Genomic DNA, 25,213 nt, shown 5'->3' on the forward strand with positions numbered 1-25,213 from the left:
AATTAAATAACTTGTAATAACTTGTTAATTTTGAGTATAATAAAAACTAGTTTGTTGATTGGTCAACGGCACTTCAAGGTTAATTTTTGTTTATTAAAAAAGGCTAAATTATAAAGATTTAAATAGGTTGAAATTTTGACTTGGTTTTATAAAACAATTTAGATAAAAAATATTATGGAAAGAAATTTTTTTTTTCAAAATTAAAAATAATTTTCTAACAACATGGTAAATCCGTATTGTTAGAAGAATTTCGAAGAACTATGTACTTTTCACAAAGGAAGACATTATTAAAATTACATAGGTAACTTCCAATACATATTTGAAGTAAAATATTGAAATATATCCACTTAAATTATCAAGCCATGAGCCAAGAAAATATGTACATATTTTCTTTATATCAATGATACTTTCAATTAGTTATTGTTTAAAATTGATATTTTAACATATAGAAATATGTTTATAATATTATGAATTTAAAACTTTTTTTCAGTCAATAAATGGTATTAAAATCAGTCTATGTTTGAGCATTTAATTACTATCTTAACTAACTAATTGAGCTTAATTAGCAAATTTATAAGTATAGATGATACTAAAATATCAATTACTTATCATAGTTACTTATCGTAAAAAAATTTACTTTTAATGGTTTGAAATATATAAATTCTTTTTTGGTGTTAATAGAAAAAAAAATTTTGCTATAAGTTCTCATAAAACATTGGTTGTAAATTAAATCGCTAATAATAAAAACCTATTGAATAAAAAATAACACACACACAAAAAAAAAAATTAAACATGAAAAGCTCTTATTATCTCATAGTTAAGAGATAGCAAAAGAACATTAGTCTTAAATTTAAGAACATTAGTCTTAATGTTAACATAACATAGTCTTATTCAAACAAAATAAATTCAACTTTTTAAACGTTTGAAAACTTGCTTGGAGTAAAATTTGTAGCTTTTTAACACAGAAAAATGTGTTCAATAGGGTTACACTACTTGATAGGAAAAAGTTTGATCAAGTAGCTCAATAACTTAAAAGGTAAGCACATAAAATAAAAAAAGTATGCTTAACATAAAATAAGCATTTTGATTTGAACTAAAAAGATAAAATGTTAAAAGGTTACAGATAAAATGTGTTAAAGTTAAAATGTTGGATGCATATTTTAATTTTGTTAACCAATATTTAGCAAGTTATATTATTTATAGTATATTAATATTATTTAAAAAATTATACTGAAGTTTAGTTTTCCAAACTTTTCAATATATACATTAAAAAAATCAGCGTTTTGTTATAATAAATTCAGAAAGTTCATGTTAAATTGGTAAATATCATTCCCATCATTCAAGTACAATGAGGCGTAACATAGTATATTTGATAAAATAAAAGTATTATTTTTTTTATACATTTTAAAAACTAGTTTGTAAGTCTAGTTGTCTGACTGATTCAAAATGTTAAAAGAAATAAAATGAATTTCAGGCATAGAGAATTCCAGTATAATCTAGATTAAACATATACGAGCATATCACAATAAAAAATTATAAAAATTGTGAAATGTACAAAAAACATCACAAGTCATAGTAAAAACAATACAAAATTTTAAGAAGAAATATCAAAATAGAAATTTTTGCAGTGAACTCTTTACTAAATTCATATCTATACACAAATATATCTACATCTTCTTGCAACAGTCACACATAAGCTTGCCAAAAATGAAAAGTGGCAACAATGTTTTATGAATTATGTGAACACATTATTTGGTAAATACCACAGCAGCAAACTCTCAATTTTTTAAAATAAATATCGACTAATATTACAGTAGGGATTAAATTGATCATATATTCAACCTTGTTTATATTTCATTCATTATTTCATGGAATTCATTCAACAGTTGCTCTCCTAACAACATCATTGTATGAAGAGATTTTTCTGAAGAGGAAATGCATAAAAATGTATTGTCTGTCTATGGAAAGAACTTCCCTCCCCATTTGTCTGTAGCGGTGACTATAATTATTATTAACTATTTCAAGTTGGGTCAATATTTAAGATAGGCTTTAGCTTGGATCGACAAGAGTAAGAGAATCAGGGAAGAGAGAAGCTCCCCTCTTTGAAATACGCTATTTCTTGTTCTTATAACAACAGGAGAGAGAAGTATGCACTTATATACATTTACAAAACATTAAAGAGGTCTATTTAAATCAGAATCTGACTGACATAGACAGCTAAAACTTGAACAAAACTTTCTAAATGGAATCAATTATAGTACATTAACATATAAATCTTTTTGTTTATGTAATCTTATTTACTTACTTTAAACTGAATAAAAAAGTTAGTTTGAAGAAAAGGAAATAAGTTTAAGAACAATAGAAATATACATAAATTTATTTTTAAAGCAATGTAAAGGTAAAACAACTTTAGAAAAAGAACCTTGATAAAAAGGAATAAAGAGCAAAAATATTATTATTCACTCAAATATTGATCTCATGATAATAAAATTTTAGAAGTAAAAAATGAAAAGGAACTCTGACATAAAAAAATTAAAAGAAATATATATATATATCACTTTGATTTCTTATATCTGAAACGATATTAAGAAGAATTAAAAGTCTTAAGAAACATACAGTATTGTATCTATACAATAGAGTCTAATTATTCAAAAGATTTTAAATGCACATTTAAATCTGTAACTGAAAAAAAATTTAATAAGTATGTTATTTAAGCTTTGTAATAGAAATAAAGATCATGTATATTTTTAAATGACTGAATGTTTGAAGATATCTATTCACTTTTAGTTTTTCCTGTAGAAAAACTTACTTTCCTTCATGTTATTTTATAAGAAAGATGTGTATTAAGAAGAGATTTCTCAACAAACTTGTTGAAAGTCGAAAGGCTTAACTGGTAAAAGTATTCAATAAGTTTGCAATCTCAATACTCAAAAAAAAAAAGAAAAAAAAAAAAAGGTTCAGATATGTTGTCGGGCATCAGGCAGTAAGGTGTATATTTAGAATTGAGAGTTTGCTGCATATATTTTAGTGCCAGCTTAGTGGAACTAAATAATTTTAGTTTAAGGATGGCATAAATTGTAAAAATTATAAATGACTGTCAACAGTCACTTGTCCTATCCTCTGGACAATGTCTGTAAATGTAGGACGGTCTCTGGCACAAGAACTCCAACAAGTCTGTAACAAAGAACACAAACTCAGTGGTGCCCCACTTGGTGGCTTCCACCTCAGTTCCCCATTGTCCAGCAACCTCAACACAGCTTCATTGGTCAGATCAGAAAAGGGGAGTTCCGCTTGTGTAAACAACTCCCACACAAGAACTGCAAATGACCAGACATCACTCTTTGTTGACCACTCATCCTCGAGTATCGCTTCTGAGGGAGCCCATCTCAAAGGGACGTTCTTGTTACGATACATAAAATATTCCTCGGCGTAGGTATCACGAGACAAGCTTGGAAAACTGATTTTGATGTTCAAACGTGAAGATACAAGGCAATTTCTGGTGGCTAGGTCTTTGTGGGTAAAACGTTGGTTGGATAGGTGTTCCATGGCTGTAGCAATTTGATGGCACACACCCAGCATCTGTGGGACATTTAGAGGTGGTGGTTTGGGACCTTTTCTAGAAACATTATCTCGACGAGTAGCGAGGAGAAATTGTTTCAAATCTCCCTGCAAAAATAAATAATATTATACATAAAAGTTACACAGAGTTAAGCGTTAAAAAAGTTAGGATATAAATTATTTTTGAATGTAAGTTAGAACTTTGCAATCTCACTAAATGGGTGTTTTTACGGAACAATTATTATGTATAGTACCTTTCAATACAAAAACAATAGTCAGCTATTAAAACCAAATTTAAAGAACAGATGACACTATAGTAGAAACTTCTTATACTCATTTAATAATATTATACTCAACTCATAAAAATATGATATATAAGTTACTGCAATTACAATAGAAGATCTTTATAACAGAAACCTTGAAATGTGATTTTTTGCATTTAAGAATTTTGTGTTATATGGATGAGTGCTTCCCAACCTTTTTATAGCTGCGGACCGGTCAATCTTTGATAATTTTAATGCTGCCTGCTGAGAGGGGTAAGTAGATTAATAATTATATTTTAGATAGTTTTGATTTAATGATTTTAATTTAATTGTATTTAAACATGCCTTGAAAATAAAATACAATAACATGCGAGGTATAAGCAGAGCTTTTGGTGGCGTTTCTCAGCTCTCAGTTAAACTCTTGTTCATGTGAAGTTGTACAAACATTACAATATATATAATGGAAATAATTGAATGTTAATTAGGCTGTCTGGTACTATTTGATCCGCAGGCCAATAATGGCCAGCGACACAGGGGTCAGAGACCACTGATAAAGATCATTTCATTTATTTTTAAACTTACTAATTAAACATGGCAATATATATCTGAAACAGATCAATAGCAATTTTTAAATACTAATGAGCACTTAAATACTTATTATGAGCATTAAAACTAAAAACCAAAATATTTAACAATTTTGGTTTGCTTCAGAGATTGTTTGGCTAATATAGCTTATGAACGATTGCAGCTGAAAGAAGAATTGCATTATATAGATCTTCTAGTGTATCTCAAGATCACTATTTCTCGTAAGGATTATATCTAGTGTTAATGCAATTATAATCTTTTATATTAAAGTTAATATGATAGCTAAAAACTTTTGCTTATTTTCTTTTCTTTTAAAAAAAATCTAGAAAAATTTCACAATTATTTTTCACTATTACAATAAATTTTGAATATCGAGTAAAACAATTAGATAGTTCCACAATTTATATACATAAATTGTGGAACTGAATGCGAAAATTAATTGTGAAAATTGACTTTTCTCCATTTTCTTTTCTTTTTAAAAAAAATCTAGAAAAATTTCACAATTTTTTTCTCACTATTACACACAATTTTGAATATCGGGTAAAACAATTAGATAATTTCACAATTTATGTATAGGACTTTTCTGTATTTTCTTTTCTCTAAAAAAAAATCTAGAAAAAATTTCACAATTATTTTTTCACTATTACAAACGATTTTGAATATCGGGTAAAACAATTAGATAGTTCCTGAATTTATGTATAGGACTTTTCTCCATTTTCTTTCCTTTTTAAAAAAAAAATCTAGAAAAATTTCACAATTATTTTTTCACTATTACAAACAATTTTGAATATCGGGTAAAACAATTAGATAGTTTCACAATTTATGTATAGGATCTGCATTTATTGAACCACATAAATCACTTTTACAACATAAATTTCAGGAGAAGAAATTTTTTTTATATTGTTAACAGTAAAACATTCTGCAATTTTTTTCAAAAAAATATTGAAGAAGATATTTACCCAATCACTGTATTCTGTTATAAATAAAAATGGTTCTGTCTCTCGACATATTCCTAAGAGCTTAGCAATATTTTCATGACGTAATTTGTTAAGCATATCCATTTCTCTTCGGTATTCGAAATGCGAGTTTTCATCTCTAGTCTGCAAGGCTTTAACCATGACTACGACCTCTTGGTCTGGATCGACAATGCCTTTTGCTTTGGCCAGAAACACCTCACCATACTCTCCATGACCTAAAATAATATCTCTAGCTTAAAACACATTTTTACAGAAATAAACGATGAAAAATACATCTCACATTTGATATTACTCAATTAACAACTTATAAATAAAGACAACTTTCAGCTTTTAATAAATTAAAATACAATCTTTTTTTAAAGGTTCAAAATTTTTATGAATTGAACTATTTACTATACTATTAGGCTATCATTATTTTTTGGGTAGGTGTTCATCCAGTTTAATTTATGATATCAAATATAATTTGCATATTGCTATCAATAACCTGTTGATGTCATTATAAATGCCTAATAAACAAATTAAAAATACAATGTCTAATTTTCAAATATTTCTTCCTTATCCATTCTACATCAAACAAATGACTCTGGGTTGTCTTTTCACTTGAAAAAGCTCTTCTGGAAACAAGCTTCGAAGTCGAAATTCAAAGCACAAATGCAAGATAGGATTAAATCCAAGACTTGGAGTAGTGAAGATCTTGCTAATATACCCGATTGCCCAAGACGTGAGGCAGTAGCATTGTTCCGGCTGGTTACGAGACATGACTGCCGGAATGAACATCTCCATACAATTGGTATTTTCGACACCCCTCTTTGTCCATTATGCGATCGGGGAGAATCTCTGAAAAGAGCTAATCTGCATCAATGCGGGGCACTTCGTGGCTCTGCAGACTGCGAGACTGCCTTGCATTGGAGAGCTAGAGAACGCCTGAGGCTTCAATGACTTCGGTCAACATTTGTAATTGCTAGCTCATTGTTTCGCATTGGCTTGTTTTTATAAATGAAATATGCCTTGCCATTGGAAATGAAAAAGAAAAATCTGCCTTATCCAAATCTAAGCGATTTAACAAAGTTATTTATTTAAACACTTTTTAACATTAATAAAATTTATTTTGCTGTTTTATTAAATATTCTAAGTAATAAATTATCAAGTTCTTTGCATTAAAAAACGTTTCCAATCCTATCTTAAATATAAACATTCAACTCAACTTAATATTTACTTCAAAAACCAAACTGTCTTATACTCGTATCAGGAGCAAGCATTAATTATTTGACCTATTTTCTTAAATACTTAACAATGTTTACTGAATAACTCTTATTTAACTACTATCTTCACTAAGGAAGCATGTTAATGGTTTCAATTCAATTTGCTAAGTCATATATCGAAAAATGAACAAAAATGAATAAATATATACATAAAAATTGCTTTTTAAGTACAGAATGCATTAATGTATGCTATTTTGAGATAAACTGCAAATTTTTAGACAAAATATGATCCCTTTCCATTTTTAATAAGAGAACAACAAACATTTATACAAGCATATTTTTGACAAAACAATTTAATCTATCTTTCAAGATACAGTAACAAAAGCAGCAATGAATAGACTTCTTACTTAAATGAAAAAAAAAAAGATTTGTTTACAACATTTCTGTATCTTTGGCATTCATGACAATTTACAGCATTTTGAATGGCAGAGGGAAAAAAACACGTTTCAAATGTAAAAAAAGATTTTATAAAAGGGGACATTTGTAATGAAATAATTAATAATGAAGTTCAATAAACAAATTGATTTTATCACTGTGTAGAAGTCAAATTTTAATTTTTTTGGTTTCTACGTATTCTTTACATTTAAATATAACAAGAAAACAATTCATCCATGCGCTAATAATAATGGTAAAATAGTGATTTAACATAACAGATTACAAAATCACCTCCTTTCAGTAACTTTTAGACGAAAGAACTATGATAGCACTATATACCACTAACAAGTAGGTTCTCAAACTTTTCAATGAAAGCTTATTTCAAAAAATAATGTTTCTCACGTATAATTAAAAAAAGTTATTTTTTTTTTTCATTTACATTAAAAATTTTTTTAGAAATATTTTGACCTGAATATACATTTAAATGTAATCATTTTTAAAAACTGCTTATAATTATAAATGGCGCAGTGGGAATTATGCATAAAAATTAGAAATATTAAGATTTTAGCTTAAAAAAATAAATAAATAAAACACGAAAACGAAATAACATTTACAGTTTATTTTTAATAAAATAAAAATACTGTAAATAACTGCTTGAAATATAAATTCAATGAGACTTGCTTTTTTCATTGTATAAAAACATAAGCATATCGTTTAAATTGGTTTTAATTATCATTCTGTTTTGTTGTTATAAAATATAAGTTATATATTTTTTATATTATCAAGCTTGAATATAAATTCAATAAGACATGGGCTTTTTCATTACATAAAACATGACACAAAATTCAAAGATAACTTATGCTTAAATCAGTTTGAATTGAAAGAATGCTTATTTGTTATGAAACTATAACATAAAAACTTATTAAATAAACGTAGAATTCATTTCAATTAACTGCTCACCTAGCAACATCATTGTCTGAAGTTCACTTCTAGGAAAGTGAGATTTTTCTAAAGAGGAACGACTTTTCTTTGAGTAATGAGAACCAGAGCTGTGAGACTGGGCTTCACAATCACTTCTCCCAGCACTCCCATTTAGTGGTTTTGTCACAATAGCATTCATTTCTGTGTCATTGGGTAATGTTCCATTTTCACTTTTAGCTGAGGGTAAAAATGAGGTTATTAGATTCTGTAAAATATTTATAAATTTGTGTTCTTTCAAAACAGTCATTTAAGGAAATTTATGCTTAGTCTTTTTTTTTTTTTTTTACCTAAAATTTATACCTTATGAGTGCTCATATGGAGGTCAAAAAATAGTTCATTTAAAAAAGCGATTCCCAAAGTGGTCTATATCGGCCCCCAGGGGTCAATGACAACCTTCAAGGGGTTCGTGTCAAGTGAAAAAAAAATTGGGGGTCCATGAAATGAAAATGGGGATCAACGACAGTGGATCTCATATAAGCAAGTCATGACTTTAATTTTGGCATTTCATGAATGGAATAATCAACATACACTGATAGTACCTATTTACTTACATTATACTACCTTATAATATAAAGACATACATTTATCTAAATTCTACATAATTTATAAAAGTTGCTATGAAGTAAAAATTTTATTAAAATTTAAGTTATTAGGATTATTTTCTGATATACGAAACTGAATTATTATAAACTAGCAGTTGCCTGCAGCTCCACCCGCGTATGTTTTTATTTTCTCTGTGTGTAAGGATTTATTTTGTAACAAAAAAGTATTTTTCCGCGGTAAATTAATTTGAATTTAATTAATAAATGTATAAAATTAATATGTGTTTCTTCTTAAGTTTTCACACTACAGTTAGAAATTTAAATCTTTCACAGTGAGTAGCACTATACCAGCTGTCAAAAATACATTTGAAGTTGCTGAATTTACAAAAAATCAATATCAGGTAAATAGGGGGTCGACCCAAAACCGAAAAACATGGCAAGGGGTCTACTAGACAAAAAAGTTCAGGAACCACTGATTCAAAATTAAGGATTTGAATAAAGTAAGATATATAAATGGTTTTTGTGTGTATGGATGAATAAGCAATTTTGTAAAATTCAAAAGTTATGCTAATTAAATTTGCTAATACTAAAGTTTATCTACATATCAGTGTATGTTTTTTAATGCAGAAGAGCTTGAATCAGCTATATTGAAACAAAATTATTGATTAACTGATTGAACTCTAACTTCCTTTTCAATTTGTTTGCAAACTTTTTGTCAAGAAATAACTTCTTAGTAAGAAAATTAATGTTTTGTTAGAAAATTAAAAATTTTTCACTCTCTTTTATTGGTAAATAATAACATACATAACTTGATAAAAGTGTAAAGATGAATTACTTGAGACTTAAAAAATACAGCTATCACAGTTTTTAAAAGCTCGCTTATTTTACAAATTATATTATTAATAAATAATTATAGTAAGATTAATTTTAAAAGCAGCAAAAATGAAAGAGAGAGAGAGTCAGATAATAAAATAATTGTATATATCAAATGAGAAAATGATTAATAACTTCAGTTGATTCGATTCAAATAATAACTTCCGTTAATTGTTTATAAATTAATAAAGATAATACCAGACTTCTCCCGAGGAATAAAAAAAAAGGCAAGGCACTATAAGTTTTAAAAAAGGGCACTATAAGTTAAAAGGGCACTCATTCAACTCTGTACAAATTTATCAAAATGTGTAATAAGTAAATATTTGTAATAGATAATTAGATTTGTAACAGATAATTTTACCAATGTGTAATTATTATTTATACAGTGAATTAATTTAAAAAAATGGAATATGAATAAAAAAACAGTGTTTCTCAGGGATGGGCGGTTTATTTTTACAAAAAGGACTAAGACGGTGCATTAAGTCAAAAAGCAGTCAAAATGGATTGCTTAAGGGAGAACATTGATAATACGGATTAAAAAATTGCAAATAAAAGCTGTTAAATTCTTATTAAGGAATTCTTTAAGAACAAACAAATTGCTTTAATAAGCTTTATTTAAACTTATAAAAAAAAAAGTAAGTATACCAAAGAATGTATTTTTTTGGAGCATTCAAAATAAATTTTCGAAACAAGAGCTTGGTGGAAAAGGTTGTGATATCTTTTAATGTGATTAATACACTAGTGCTATTGAAATTTTGCAAATAATCATGTTTTTTTATTAAAAAATAAGAAAAAAAATTCAATATCAGTACTGATGAATCAATGCTGCTTGAACATTCTATTTATGAAGGCCGAAAGACATAAACAAAATTGATTTTAGACAACAAAATTTTTTGCAATGAATAAAAATATTTCATTAAAAATAAAACAAGTAACATGTTTACAATTACAATAATTATATATTACATAACAGCAATTATATTTTCCAACTATTTTAATGTTCAATAAATTGAAAAAAGTTTTATAGAAGTTGCAAAGTAATAGGAACTCAGTAAAAAAAAGTTAGTTTATGGTTAAAAAAAAAAAAAAAAAGTGTAGCAGTGAGTAAAAAAAAAGTAACACAAATTAGTAACCCATTGCATTTCAGAGGGGGTTCTCATTGTTACATATTATTTTGTGGCCTCCAGGTATTATATGCTAAATGTGAAAATAATGAGTTACATCTTGTAAATATTAAGTGGTTATAATTTTTTTAAAAAAAAGATTAGGTAGGTAGGTATTTTATTTACGTCGCATTTAAGCAGCACAATGGGCTATTGGCGACAGTCTGGGAAACATACCAGATGATGATCCGAATACACGACATCACAAGTATACATTAGTGTTAATTCATTACTCCTCTGCACAGGGGATGACTCCTCCAATTTGAAAAAAAAAAAAAAAAATAAAAAAGGTCACTAAATGACCATGAAGAGCAAAGGGCTATTAAACTTCAAATAATAAAAATAAAAACAGGGTGCATAGCTAAATCTCTCAACAAAAAATAAGCACCTTTTAAGCACTAAAAAATATTTTTAAGCACTATATAACATTAACAAAATGCAAAATAATTTTCAATACATAATCATGACAAAATAACTAGTGCCTGACAAAGAACTCTTTTATTGATTATATTAGCCACCATAAAAAGGTCTAGAGATTTTTCGGTTCAATTTAAGAGGATGAAAGATGAAGCCTGAAATTGAGAATATCTTGCAAAATGCAACAGAGTTGCACATGAGAGTGCAAGAATCTCATCGAATCCAGCTCAGTAGTCACTCCCAAGTATTTCATTAAACATGATTGGCGCTATCATACATTACGGACCGATGGCACGCCGAAATGGATCGTGGTTGAATGAATTGTGAAAACATAGAACAGAAAAATTTGAAAACCATGCTTCTACATAACATGTAGCGAAAATCAACACGATAAAGTAAAAAAAAAAAAAAAAAAAAAAAAAAAAAATCCTTTTCGAAAAGGGAAAATTAAGCACTTTTTAAAAACATCTCATTAAAAGAGCACCAAAAGGGTTTTCAAAAAAACAAAAATCAAAAATAAGCACTTTTAAGATTTTTTTAAAAATGCTAAGCACCAGGAAAAAATATAACTAAAAAATTATTACAAAGAATAAACCACAAATTATAATAAATTTCCAATTGTTTTCATGCCAATGCTTAACAATTTAATAAATTAAAAAATTGAGATAAAATTATTATTTGTAAAAATTTAGATATAATACAATGCAGATAACTATTTAAACTTTTTTTTTACAATAAATAAATAAATATAATAAAATAAAATCTAGTTTATCAGGAAAAACAGAAAAAATATTGAAAGGTTATTTACTTTCAGCAGTAGCTTCTGCTAATAATCTTGCCTTCTTTCTAGCCCTTCTCATTCTGCAATAAACCATTAAACCAATCACAAGAAACATATAGACTCCTGCAGCTCCTAACGTGATTCCAACAGTTTTGGACATGGGTATATCCTCATCGGTATTAAATCCTTTACCAGCACTATTTGGACTGTAATGTTCAGCACCTGCAAATACAATTGAATAAAATGTTAAGAGGTTCAACAAAGGATTGGAAATACTTGGCTATGTAGAATAAAGCAAAAAATGAAAAGACATAAATTGACATACTATGGTTTCAGTTTTATTAACAAGAACCTTCCTCAGTATTTAAACGTCAAACTAATAATAATAATAAAAAAAAATGGTTTTTAATGATTAAACACTAAGGAAGTTTTTTGCTAATAGAACTGAAACTACAGTATGTCAATAATGCTTTTTCGTTTGTACTCTTTTCATGCTTTTTGCTTTATGTTAAGAGGTATTTAGAATTTTAATAGTAAGCACACAAAAGTTATCTGTTGGCTGTATAAAAGTAGAATAAATTTTCCAGTGTAGATTCCCAGATGTTGTTACAGTTTATTTATTCATTCAATTTTTTACTATTATTTGCATTTGCTAAAACAAACAAAAGATTATTGCTGATTTCTGACTTGACTGTTAAAATACTGCTCAATCGAACTTATTATAATAAATTCTTATAAGAGCCAGTACAGAAAAAATTAACTGATTCATTAAAGTAATAGCTCTTTATGGAAATTGTTCATATAATTATGTTACAAAAAGACACTTTACTAGGTAATAAAATGGATTTTTGTTTTTTTATATTAGCAAGATAATGCAAAAAGAATAACACTTATTTTAAGTATTATTCAATATGAGACAATGTTAACTAAAAGCTAAATAACTAGTTCATATATGTTAAAATAGTTATAATATAAGTCATAGTATGTTAAAACCAAAAACATACTGTATTAAAATAGTTAAAATAACCAACAATTTTCAAAGCTACATTGAAGCATCTTCTCAGTGCATCATACAATATAGAAAAATTTGATGAAAAATATTACTAAAAAGCATTAATAAATAAATAAAAAGCTATTCAATGAAAATTGAGAGCTATTAGACATCAAAATGCATTAGGGGTTTTATATTCTAACAAAAGAAAAACAGATAAAATGGAAGGAAAAATCACAAGTTTCATTATTTCTTACTAATCATTTTAGTTTTTTGCTTCCATTTTATTGCATTGTGCATAGAAGGTATTGTTTCAGTGTTAAACTAAAGCTATTGCATTTTAACTATTTTAATATAAAAGTTTACAAGTTTTAATATGATTTTTGTTTTTCCCATCGACTTTCTTAAGGTATAAATTTGTGTCTTAGTTCAGAGCAATAAGAATAATTTAAGCAATAAGTATAAAATTAATATAAAATCTTTCTGAACCAAACATTTCAGGTTATAAATTAAAAATAAATATCACATAGAAGACACTAACTTTTGACGTTCAAGGTTACTTCTGCCCTCTTAAATCCTCCACTATTGCCAACTGTACACCCATATTTTCCTTCATCTTCCATATGAACTTCAGAAACATAGAGAGACCCATTCTCCATCACTTGAAAACGTTTCTTGTCAAAATTGTCCATCATGTTGTTTTTATCCCACTGTACGGCAGGCATGGGATCTCCTAAAGCTTGACAATGCAAGATTGCAGGATAACCTTCATACGCCTGAGTGTCAACAGGTTCAACAACAAATTTTGGCATTACTAAAAAAGAAAATTATACAGACAGAAATCAGTGACAAAAGTTTCTAGACATTCATAAGCATTTTTTAATCAACTTATATGGTAAATTGTCTTAGAATTCCAGGACATTACAAATATACTACATGAGAATTTTTTTTTTTTACATAGAGTTATAATGTTGCATAAGGTCATTTTGGCACTTTTTCTAGACTACAAACAAGTTGACAATCCAGCTTTCTGCATGAAACAGCATACTTAGAACATTAATTTATTTATGGCTAAGAAGTATGGCTTGAGTTAACTCTAAGATGGAAGGAACTAGTATTCTGTGTACAGTCATTAATAACCATGACTCAATAGTTAATAACCATTGTGAACAAACATATCACTTCGAACTCCAGATGATATTCAGGAAGGCTCATGAATTATACAGATGATAATGGTATTTAAAAAAAAAAACTGAAAAATGTAATTAAAATATTTATAGCAATAACAATTAAAATTTTCGTTTGGCTTGAAAGTATAAAAGTATAACTAACTTAAAGATTTTGCATAGCATTTACTAAAATCAAGTTAAATTTATTATAATTGTAACGTTTAATCAAAAGTAATTTTCATATCTATATTTATAGCTAGAGTAAATATATTTTTATGAGCTGTACATAAAATAATAGCTTTGAAAATCCAAAAACAATATAAAAACTAAACCAGCGTCTTTAATAATTTACTTTCATATCAAAATAAAATACCAAAATTAACAAATGATTAGCACCCAATTTCATAAATTATATGCATATCAATTTAACAAATTTTAATTAGATTAAAAGAAAACAAGAACAAAAGTTAGTAGAGTTATTAATATTTAAGAACATGACATACCTGCCAACTTTTAATCCCTTCCATTATAATTTTTCCCAGTGGTATTAAAATGGAATTAAACTTCAATTTTAAACAAACAAATACGTTGTATTTGAGAAAACTTAAGTTAACTACCATGATAGTAACGCATATTAATATATGTGCTTATTTTTTTTAAAGAATAGTGGTGATCAAAATCATCCAAAAATTAAGTTTATAAAAGAAAAAATAGTATATACTTACTACCACTTTAAATATGAAAATAAAATCTTCCGGAAAATCCGGAAGAATTGGCAGGTATTACATGAACAACAAATGGATCTTTTAATTTTTAAACTCAGCTTTAAAACAAGTATTTTAATTAGCAAACAATAAATTTTAATCACATAAATATGTGTGACAAACAAATTACAAGTCTTTTTGACAATATTTAGATTATAACAAAATGAGCATACATGATTAGATAAAACTATGCATATGTGACTCACCAACCACATCAACATTAATTGTGGCATTGATGATTCCCTGAGAACTGGTAGCAATGCAGGTGTATTTTCCAGCATCTTCATGAGTGACTCCCTTGAAAGTGAGAGTCCCATTATCGTCTTGTATGTGAGAAGGCCAATCAAAAAAGGGCTGACCCATCTTTTTCCACCGGACAACTGGGGCAGAATTTCCTCTGGCCTTGCAATAGATCTTGGTATATGCTCCCAACTCTAGTCGCGTGCTAACAGGAGGTGGTACAAATTTAAGTTGTTCTGAAAAAAAAAAAAGTTTCTTATCAATACATTAATAGAAATTCCACTTAGAAAGATAAAGAAAAATTAGTCATAAGCAGACAAGTAAATACAAATTACAGATATAGCAGAAAATAGCAAAAAGTTTTAATTATGTGACAAAAACCTGAAATTTAAATATACAAAAAAAAAAAAAAAAAAAGATAAATGATTGCTAAATGGTACATATTTTATGAACAAACATACTTAATTTTGTCAGTTTTAAAATGTTATAACAGGGTGTGTAGCGAAATTATTCAACAAAAATAAGCACCTTTTAAGCACTTTTCAAGCATTCAAAAAATATTTTTAAGCACTTTACAAAAGTATAATTATTAGGCAGGGTTGGAAAGTTTTTAACAATTGACGGTTTTATCTTGTTTTAACCGTCATGTCAAAAAAAATTGTTTTGGCATTGTTTTTGACAAATTGGCATAAATCATGAAATTTTGAATCATGTAAAACGAATAGCGTTTTCATACGCTACGGACTGACAATACGCCGAAATAGATTAGGGTTGAATTAATTATGAAAAAGTTGAATAGAACAATGTGAACTGCGTCTTTTTGCATAATTTGAAGAGAAAATCAACATGGTAGAGAATAAATGGCTGAATACCCTATCTCCATATGAGGTAAAAAAAAAAGAAATCATCAATTAATCACTATCATACACAGAAAAAAAAGGTACATACTCATACAATTAAAATTTTTTTTATTTTTTTTAGAATTCGTCTGATCAATTTACATTATTAGGTTGAGCAAAATGCATTTTTAAGAGTTCAACTTGTCAAAATAAGGTTTGACTATCCTTTCACACCAAAAATAATGTTATCGATCTCAGCTATCTTATATTTGAAATTTACCACAATAAACCATTTTTGTCAATGGGTTGGCACTTCAGTATAAAAGTTACATTTTCTTATTTAAATTTCCCATTCTTAGATAGAAAGGTAGTTTTAGAAATATGTTTCAAATGTACAACTGTAAAGAAAATGTCAGATAGCTTAAATATACTAATTCAGTGATGTCACTTTCATATTCCATCTAAATATTTTATTTTACTTAGGCTTACCTGACATAAGAAATAAAAAAATACTTCAGAACATCACCTTGCAATAACTTGCCGTGTGTCTCATTTTTGATTAAATACACTTAATATCAAACATCACTAATTTGAATTTTTAAACTTATTTTTTACTTATTAAATTATTATACTACTTATTTATTAAAACAAATACAAATTTTAAAGCTACATATATTCTTTTGCTTCTTTTACAAAATGTTAGATACACAAGAAAAAAGTGTATAAAAGGATGGAAACATTGCATATTTATTGAGCAATTAACAAATTAATACGTTACTGTGTCTAGATTTCTTTTACAACCTAAGAAATATAAAAAAAAATATGGACTAAATTACGTTCAGACGGATAAATAATATATTTAATACTGGATATACTTAATATAATAAATTTAAATAATCAAAATACGAAAAGTAAAAATTATTGCCATTTATTTAACAATTAAGATACTGATTTTAACATTTCTCAAATGTTTAGTTGCAGTAAAATGGTGAAGACAAAGCATTTTGAATAAAACACTTATAACAATTTACATACTTCATTTAGCTATGTTTTAAATGCTGAACTATATTCCAACAATTCAAATCAAATTATTTAACAATTAATTTTTTTTAAAAATTCCGTTTTAAAAGTACCTTTAACTACTAATTTAGCTTCTTCAGATGTAACAGGTGGAAAACCATTAGTGATGACCTCACATGAATAATCTCCAGCATCAGACAGAGCAACCTTGTGAATATATAGTGTGCCGTTGTGGGAATAGATGTGTGAATGCCCATTTCTGGCTTTAAATGGTTGTTTATCTTTTAACCACCTAACAGAAGTAACTGGATAAGGACTCCCGCTGAATTCACAGGTAAAAGTAGCAGGATCTCCCTCTTCTGTCACCAAACCAGCTGGTGGTAGGATAATAGAAGGAGCAGCTAAAATATACAAAATTATCATGATTACACAGCTAATTACACCTCTGAATCAAATAAGTATTATTTAAAGTCAGGGCACAAAATTTCGATACCATAATACTAGATTAGACTAACATTATACTCGCAACTATTTTCAAGAAAAATAAAAAATTTTTTTTTTAAAATTTTAAAAAGTGTAGTCAAAGAATCATTTTAACGACTAAAACCAGGAAATAATGTAGAAAATGAAACATGTTTATTGCTAAAAAAACATTGCTATTAGTCTAAATAGGTTTCAATAGTTCCAATGTTATCCACATATCATTAAAATATGAAAAGAAATCAAAAAATTAAGACGTCAGAAATGTTCCAGTACTTTTTATACTTCATATTTGTATACCATTGCCTTTTGACACTAAAATTATAAATTTTGGAACTTGTATCAAACTCTGTAAGAGGGGATTTAATTTATTGAAATTCTGAGCAAATCATTGAGTGTCTCAGTCTTTTAAGAGTTTCTCTAAGCTGTCTTATTGTGACAGCCTATCTCTCACGCGTAGACGTGATACAACAGCACGAAAATGTGTATTTGGGAATCTCACTGAACATTTTTCATTGTTAAACTTCTCCAGCATCTGAATCAAAGTTAGTGAAGTGAACAAAATTTTTGCCGTCTCTACCTGCACAACATCCATTTTATCAATAAAAGAGATTTGTATTTAAATTCATGGAGAGTTTCTTTTATCTCATCTAGCCAAAACTGAAGAATTTTTTTCTCCAGAAGGCCAAAATGCATGCATCATGGAAGGCAAAAAGGTAAAAACCTAACAGAGATATTATAACATCTATTAATATGGATTGCAGTCTTTCTGTAATGCACATCTTTGCATATTTAATTTATCTCTCTCTTAAAGTCTGAAACTATTGCTCCCCATTTTTTATATTTTATTTTATTAATCGATGTTGAACAGCTGACCTAATTCTGAGTTTACGACTACCAATGTTCAACTCTGCAAACTAGTAATTTTGAATCCAATTCAGAAGACAAGGAGAACACTTGGATCAAGTACTGGGAGAAATTTCGTTTTTGTGGAGGACTTTTTGATGGAACTAACCCGCATTTGAGATACATGGAAAGGAAAACAATGAAAACCTCAAACGTTTAGCCTCATGGGCAAGGAGACACTAACCCATGATCCGTCTACCACTGAGGATATTTTACGATAGCACTGGAGTCGGTGCAAGTCGCGTGTGGATTTCGTATCTACCAGCCATCACTGGGATTCCAACCCGGTTTACCTCATTGGAGGGCGAACATTCTATCCCGTGAGCCATCACGACTCCCTTTTTTATATTTGTCAGCTGAAAGCTCAGAACTCTTAAGAAAAGTATGGTAGTTTCATTTGAAACACATCATTTTGTAGGACAAATCTTACTCAACAGCACTAAATATTCAGTCACCAATAATGAGATAATGGAAAAGAGAACTTGCCTCGCAAACAAGCAATTAATCAATAATTTTTCAATTAAATTATTAAGAATTCCCTTTTTAAAAAATAAACCGAATAAAAATAAACCGAATATTTCAGAAAAAAAAAAGGTTTAAACTAATTTCTATAAATAAGGCTTAATTAAGTAGCATTAGTAATACTTATTTAAATATTCAAGCTGGCAATAAACTGTGGAAAAATTCTATTTCAATACGGAAATTTTTAGAAACTTACTCAATTTTAAGAAATTTTCTAAATTATAAAATAATTAGAATTTTTACTAAACCAGTAGACCAGGAAAAACTGGCAAAATCCAGTAGAGTGAGTAGGCAGCTATGAATGTGGACTCATTTTAGATTCAAACATTTAAAATAAAATAAATCAAACATGTAAAATAAATCAAGTTCTAGAAGATAAAAAAATAAAATAGTTAACTCTTAGACTCAGCAAGAATTTTAATGTGGAAGATGCATATACTTTAACTGGCATAAAAATGTTAAAATAAATATGAAAATTACCTGCAACATAAAAGTACAAAGATGTTTTTTCTTCACCAGCAATATTTGTAGCGACACACGTATAATTGCCAGTATCCGTCTTCTTTGCATTATCTACTATCAGCTGAGAATCATCCACACGAATTCGTCCGCTATCGCTAATTACATGGCCACTGGGATCTTCCCACCAGATTCGTACTTTTGGCGTTCCACCAGGATTGACACAGGTCACTTCAAACTGACTGCCTAATGCCACAACTTTTAACTCATCATGCGTAATTGGAGGTTCAAAGGGATTATCTTCAAAAGAATTAATATCTAAAAAAAAAAGGATATTTAAATGTTAAAAATATAAGGTTGACAATATATATATTTATTACAAATATTTTGTCTTCATGAATATCTTTTAGTAATGTAATTTAGTCTGTACAAAGATATTCGTTGCTTCAAGTTTATATAATTTTCAAACTTTAGAATACTATCTTTAGAGCCTAATGAAAAAGCCTCAATAGTTTAAAAAAAAACACAATAGAATGCAGCAAGAGACAAAAGCTTAGAAACTTTTAAACATTTACAAACAAATAATTAATCATTAACTCAAATTGGGCCAAGATGAAAGTCACAGTTGGAGAGTTTAATTTATAAGCAGAATAATTTAAAGAAAAGACTTAAAAAAAAAAAAAAAAAAAAAAAAAAAAAAAAAAAAAAAAGGTTTTAAAACAAATTAGGACAGGATTTTGAGGAATCTGCATTCCCAGGAATTAAATTTTTAAACTTAAGCTTCTCATTACCACCTTCAGGGGTAGCAAAGTTTTTTAAAATTTTAGGGTAATTTTAGGAACTTTTTTCAAAAAATTTTAGGTAAATTTTAGGGGTAATATATGATTTTGCTAGGATAAAAACAGATCACACGGTAGTTTATTACATAACAGAAGATTATTACAATTCATCCACACATATCATAAATAATTGCAAGCCATAAAATAAAGCTCTGAAATTTATTAAGTCAAGAATGAAATCTCTTAAGTGTATAAATGAAATTTCAACTTTACATATTACCTATCAGAAATTAAGTGCATAATTCAGGAACAGGCAAAAGTGAGAATAAATCAAGAGAAAAAATAAATTAACACCAACTTGGATTTTTATTTAATTTTTACCTTCTTAATCAAAACTTTAGTACAGTACAGAACCAGTTATCCGGAAATCAGAAAACCGGAAAACCAAAAAACCGGAACGAAATTCGATAAATTTTCCCACCATTTAAAAAAAAAAAAAAATTTTTTCCTCATAAGATTTTAGGATTTTTCTTTCTTTTTTGAAAGATGTTTACCTTACCATCATTTTGGAAATAATCATTAGTGTATTACTTCATCGTTTTTTCTTCTTTTAAAGATTATTTCCAAATATTTCTGTTTTTTTTTTTTTTAGTTGGGTTAAAACGGCTTTTTGTATCGATTCAGAAAACCGGAAAAATCAGTTATCCGGAATAGCGATGGTCCCGATCGTTCCGGATAATCGGTTCCCTACTGTATTACCCTTTACCTTACTTTATTAAGAAAAACTATTGTGTGATATTATTAGATTTCAAATCAGCAATTTATATTAGAAGTTAGAGAAAAACTAATTAATCATGATCATTTTTCTAATATATTCTTGATATGATTTGTGAGATTCTTTTACTGCCCTCAATAGTGTTGTGGTGATCTTCAACACTCCTCCATAATTTCGAATGGTATCTTTGATTAGTCTGAGAGACATAATAGTATTCTCATGGTGACTCACATTAAGCATTGCTTTATTTATCGAAAAACCTCTATCGGGATCAGAATTCCCATGTGGCAAAATTAAAACAGTTTTAATTAATGCAGTTAAATTCTTATATTTTAGATTATTGCTTTTTTATTTATATTTAGCCTATAACCCTAATTTTTTAGGAACACCAACAAAATTTTATCAGATTTTTAGGAATTTTAGGGTTTGCACATAGTTTCAGGAATTTTATGAATTTTAGGGGGAATGTGACCCCTGCAACTTGTTTATTTACAAGAGGGAATGATAACAGGATCGTTAGAATGCTCCTTTAAAAGCGATTTTAAAACTCAACAATTTGTTTTGCAACACATGAAATACTAGGTCATTGCACAATCAAAAAAGTAGCTATAATAAACACACTTTAAAAGTTACTTAGTAAAAGTTACTTAGTTAGTAAAAGTTACTTAGTAAATGACATTTTAAGAATAACAATTAAATCTTATTATTTCTATCTTTCAAAATATTGTTATACCCTGATAAAAATCTCACATCAACAGGAAAGGCACAAGTTTTTATCAAACTATTAGTTTGTGGCAGCTGAAATTAGTTGCCACAACCTCGAGAAAAGTTAATAAAATACTCCCTGGACAATGTTACTATTAGATTAAGTTCTACTAGAAACAATTTTCTTGTAAATGAACTGCTATTTTTTTTTTTTTTTTTTTTTTTTTTTTTTTTTTTTTTTGCAGATTGATTGCAATTAAAAAAAATCATACAACTTAAAAGACAGTTAAAGGAATTAAAGTTTCATTACATAAAGAGAAGAAAAAAAATTGTTAAGAATGCAGAGAACAAAATAAAGTGTTTTAGAAAAAATTTCTGACAGAAGAACACAAAATTAAAAAACTTTGGATGACACTATAAACAAGATAATATCACCCAAACAACTTATAAACAAGAGTATATTGAACTTACAAGCTAATTTTAGTCTTGCAGCATATATCTGTTGAGGAGCTTCTTTGCTTATGTCACTTATACCAACACACTTGTATATTCCTTCATCAGAATCCAATATACCCTTAATGTGCAGGGAACCATTGGGAAACAGTGTAAATCTGTTTAATAAAAAGAATAGCTTTAATATTCAACATATCAATTGATTAACACCATATTTGTATGCTTTGCACATAATTTAAAGGAAAATATGTAATTTTCAATTTTTGAGATGTGCTTTAAACTCCCCTAACACTATGTTGCAACATTTTTGAGACACCCAATATATTTAACAGAATAGGTAGGGTCTAAAAAGTTTATTTTTTAAAACTTACCAATTTAAAGCTTTGATAAAATGTATTAATAATACTTAATATTATTCAAAAACAATAATATAGCTAAAATATTTAATATTTCCAACTAAAAATATTGCTTAATTACGACAAACTAATCAATCAGGGGTCTGTCTAGGTTTTTCTGAGAGGTACCTATTTTGTGAAAATTAAAAATATCAAAAAATCATAAAAAATTTGGATTTATCCTTTCTTACGGGATACAAAAATAAAATTTTAAGAAAGAGTATTTTGTGAAACTACCGTTTTTCCTAAAGTTGAATTTGTGAAGGTACAGCTCTACGGTAGTTAATTTGGCCTGGACAGACCCCTGTCAATGAATAAATAAAAACATGCAATTTTTATGCAAGCACGACAAACATCATAATTGTAATTAAATATCATTATTAATATAATTATATTTTATAAGTTTTAAGTACATGCATTTAAATAACTAAATTCAAAATGGAGATAATTCAGACATTTTCATTAAACAGCAAATTATTTGACATGCAGAAATTATAATTTAAAACTTATATTCACAATTTATTATTACTTATTAGTTTATTTTGAGCATCAAGTAATAACATACATACGCTTGTCATTATTTCTTTAACTTTATTAAAAATACAGTCTTAAGAATGTACTTATACATTATAGTGTCATATTGCATAAAAAAATATTTTGACTTCAGTAAATGCTTTACACAATTGCTTGATTTAAATCAAGTGCTAAATTTGATTTAAATCAAATACTACACCAACCCTGACACATTGACAAACAGATTACTGTAAATGAATATTTACATTTGGATACCTGCAAGTGACATCATTGTAGGTAAATTGTGCAATTTGTCGATTCAGAAGCCAATCACATTCAACACACACATATGACGCTGCTTACAGATAGCTAATTATAACCAATTTAAATCACATGGTTAAGCCAATCTAAATGACACTAAACGTCAATATAGAGAAAAGCTTAAGTTTAGTGAAAATGAAAAGCTTTTGTGGTCTAATTTTTTAATCTTTAAAAACTTACTCCAACACTGCACTACTTGAGCTCATAAAATTTGCAAAAACTGAGAATACGGCAGTGATTTCGAAATTGCTTAACTAGGTGGGAAAATGACGATTTAAAAAAAAAAAATTTAATAACTTTTAAAATTATTTAAGTTATTTGTTCTTGAGTCCATATAATTCTTTATGGCAAGATTACATACAGGGAACGTAGCCAAATCTTTCAACAAAAAATAAGCACCTTTTAAGTACTTTTTAAGGATTAAAAATATTTTTGAGCACTATATCCATCAACAAAATGTGAAATAAATTTCAAAGACTTTACATGATCATGATAAAATAACTAGTTTCTGACAAAGAACTCTTTTCTTGATTATATTAGCCACCATAAAAAGATTGAGAGATTTTTTGGATCAATTCCAGAGAGTGGAAAATGAAGTATGAAATTGGGAGTATCTTGCAAAATGCAGCAGAATTGCATAAGAGAGTGCAAGAATCTCACCGAACCCCACTCAGTATACGCACATGAGGACCTGCAAGTATTTCATCAAACACGTAAAATGATTGGCGCTTTCATATGCTATGGACCCCGAAATGGATTGTACTTGAATGAATTGTGAAAACGTTGAATAGAACAATGTGGAAACCACGCTTTTGCATAATACGTAGCAAAAATCGACATGGTAATGAATAAAAGGCAAAATTTTCGAAAATTGAAATTTAAGCACTTTTAAAAAACACCCAATGAAAAAAGCACCTTCAAGACCTTTTAAAAAACGAAAATAAATACCTTTAAGCACTTTTTAAAAACTTTACGCACCATGATATAGTAGTTTAAAATTATCGCATTGCTTCAAGTGCTAGGCACCTAAACTATGGCTTTTTTAAAGTTTTCCTAATCAGCAGAGATTCAAAAAACAGCGTCAAACAGTTTAATAGGAAATATGTACCTGCTATTATTGACTAATGGAACATCATTTGTTTGAGTATACCACTCAATAGCAGCAGCATTTTCAAACACACAATCGAACCATGCAGATCCGTTTCTGGTAGATATTGTATCTTTTGGTAATACTTTAATATGAGCAGCTGTATCACCTAAAATACAACACAAATATATTATTAAATAAGAAAAGTACAGAAGTACTTATGGCTAACTTTATTTTCTGTTATTTATACACAGTCTTTTGATATAAACAAAGCACATTTTCGAAGTTAGGCAATGTTATGTAGATATAAACGTTTTTCCTTTTACAGCTAACACAAATAAATTAAGACAACTTTTATACAGAAATATAGTACTCAGTATGTACTTCTATAACACAACATACACAGAATGATACTTATAATTACAAAACTTAATAACATAGAAGCAATATCAATAAATATACAGGGTGTTCCAAAATTATCTTTACAATTTCTAAAATTCATAACTTCGAACATAAACAAGATATTTATATTCTGCCCTTTACATGTATTACTGCAACTAATAAAGTTTTTTTTCTCAATAGGCTGAAAAGTTATAAGTGAGGATGTGGACACCACAACAGAAAGCTCAATGCGTCTCATGGTTCATAGAGACGAAATCAGATACACAGGTTCAACGGAACTTCAGGTCAAATTGCCAAAGAGACCCACCATCCAGTCCCTCTATCCGTGCATGGCACACAAGCTTCATGAGCACTGGATCAGATAAGCATAAAAGTGGAGCCGGACGACCCAGCACAAGTCCAGAAAATGTGGAGCGAATACGGAAATGAGACGCATTGAGCTTTCTGTTGTGGTGTCCACATTCTCACTTAAAACTTTTCAGCCTATTGAAAAAAAAAACTTTATTAGTTGCAGTAATACATGCAAAAGACAGAATATAAATATCTTGTTTATGTTCGAAGTTATGAATTTTTGAAGTTGTAAAGATAATTTTGGAACACCCTGTATAGATTTTCA

At 28.0% G+C, this 25,213-nt stretch overlaps 1 protein-coding gene across 1 annotated transcript in view; it reads right to left on the reverse strand.

Annotated features, from left to right (window-relative positions):
• Nucleotides 1-1,412: 1,412 nt before the first annotated feature.
• Nucleotides 1,413-25,213, reverse strand: part of LOC107440672 (inactive tyrosine-protein kinase 7) — a 79,223-nt gene continuing 55,422 nt past the window's right edge. Inside the window, exons 4-13 of the mRNA XM_087165629.1 lie at nt 24,217-24,364; nt 21,898-22,037; nt 19,189-19,485; nt 16,914-17,201; nt 14,908-15,177; nt 13,310-13,582; nt 11,805-11,999; nt 7,981-8,178; nt 5,366-5,598; nt 1,413-3,666 (exon numbers count right to left, since the gene is read on the reverse strand). Of these exons, the coding sequence (XP_087021755.1) occupies nt 3,085-3,666; nt 5,366-5,598; nt 7,981-8,178; nt 11,805-11,999; nt 13,310-13,582; nt 14,908-15,177; nt 16,914-17,201; nt 19,189-19,485; nt 21,898-22,037; nt 24,217-24,364 (2,624 nt within the window). The 3' untranslated portion in view covers nt 1,413-3,084. The remainder of the gene's footprint in view (nt 3,667-5,365; nt 5,599-7,980; nt 8,179-11,804; nt 12,000-13,309; nt 13,583-14,907; nt 15,178-16,913; nt 17,202-19,188; nt 19,486-21,897; nt 22,038-24,216; nt 24,365-25,213) is intronic.

Source organism: Parasteatoda tepidariorum, chromosome 6 (assembly GCF_982258835.1).
Source record: "Parasteatoda tepidariorum strain Cologne lab strain chromosome 6, Ptep-v5.0, whole genome shotgun sequence".
In the NCBI taxonomy this organism is placed as follows: domain Eukaryota; kingdom Metazoa; phylum Arthropoda; class Arachnida; order Araneae; family Theridiidae; genus Parasteatoda; species Parasteatoda tepidariorum.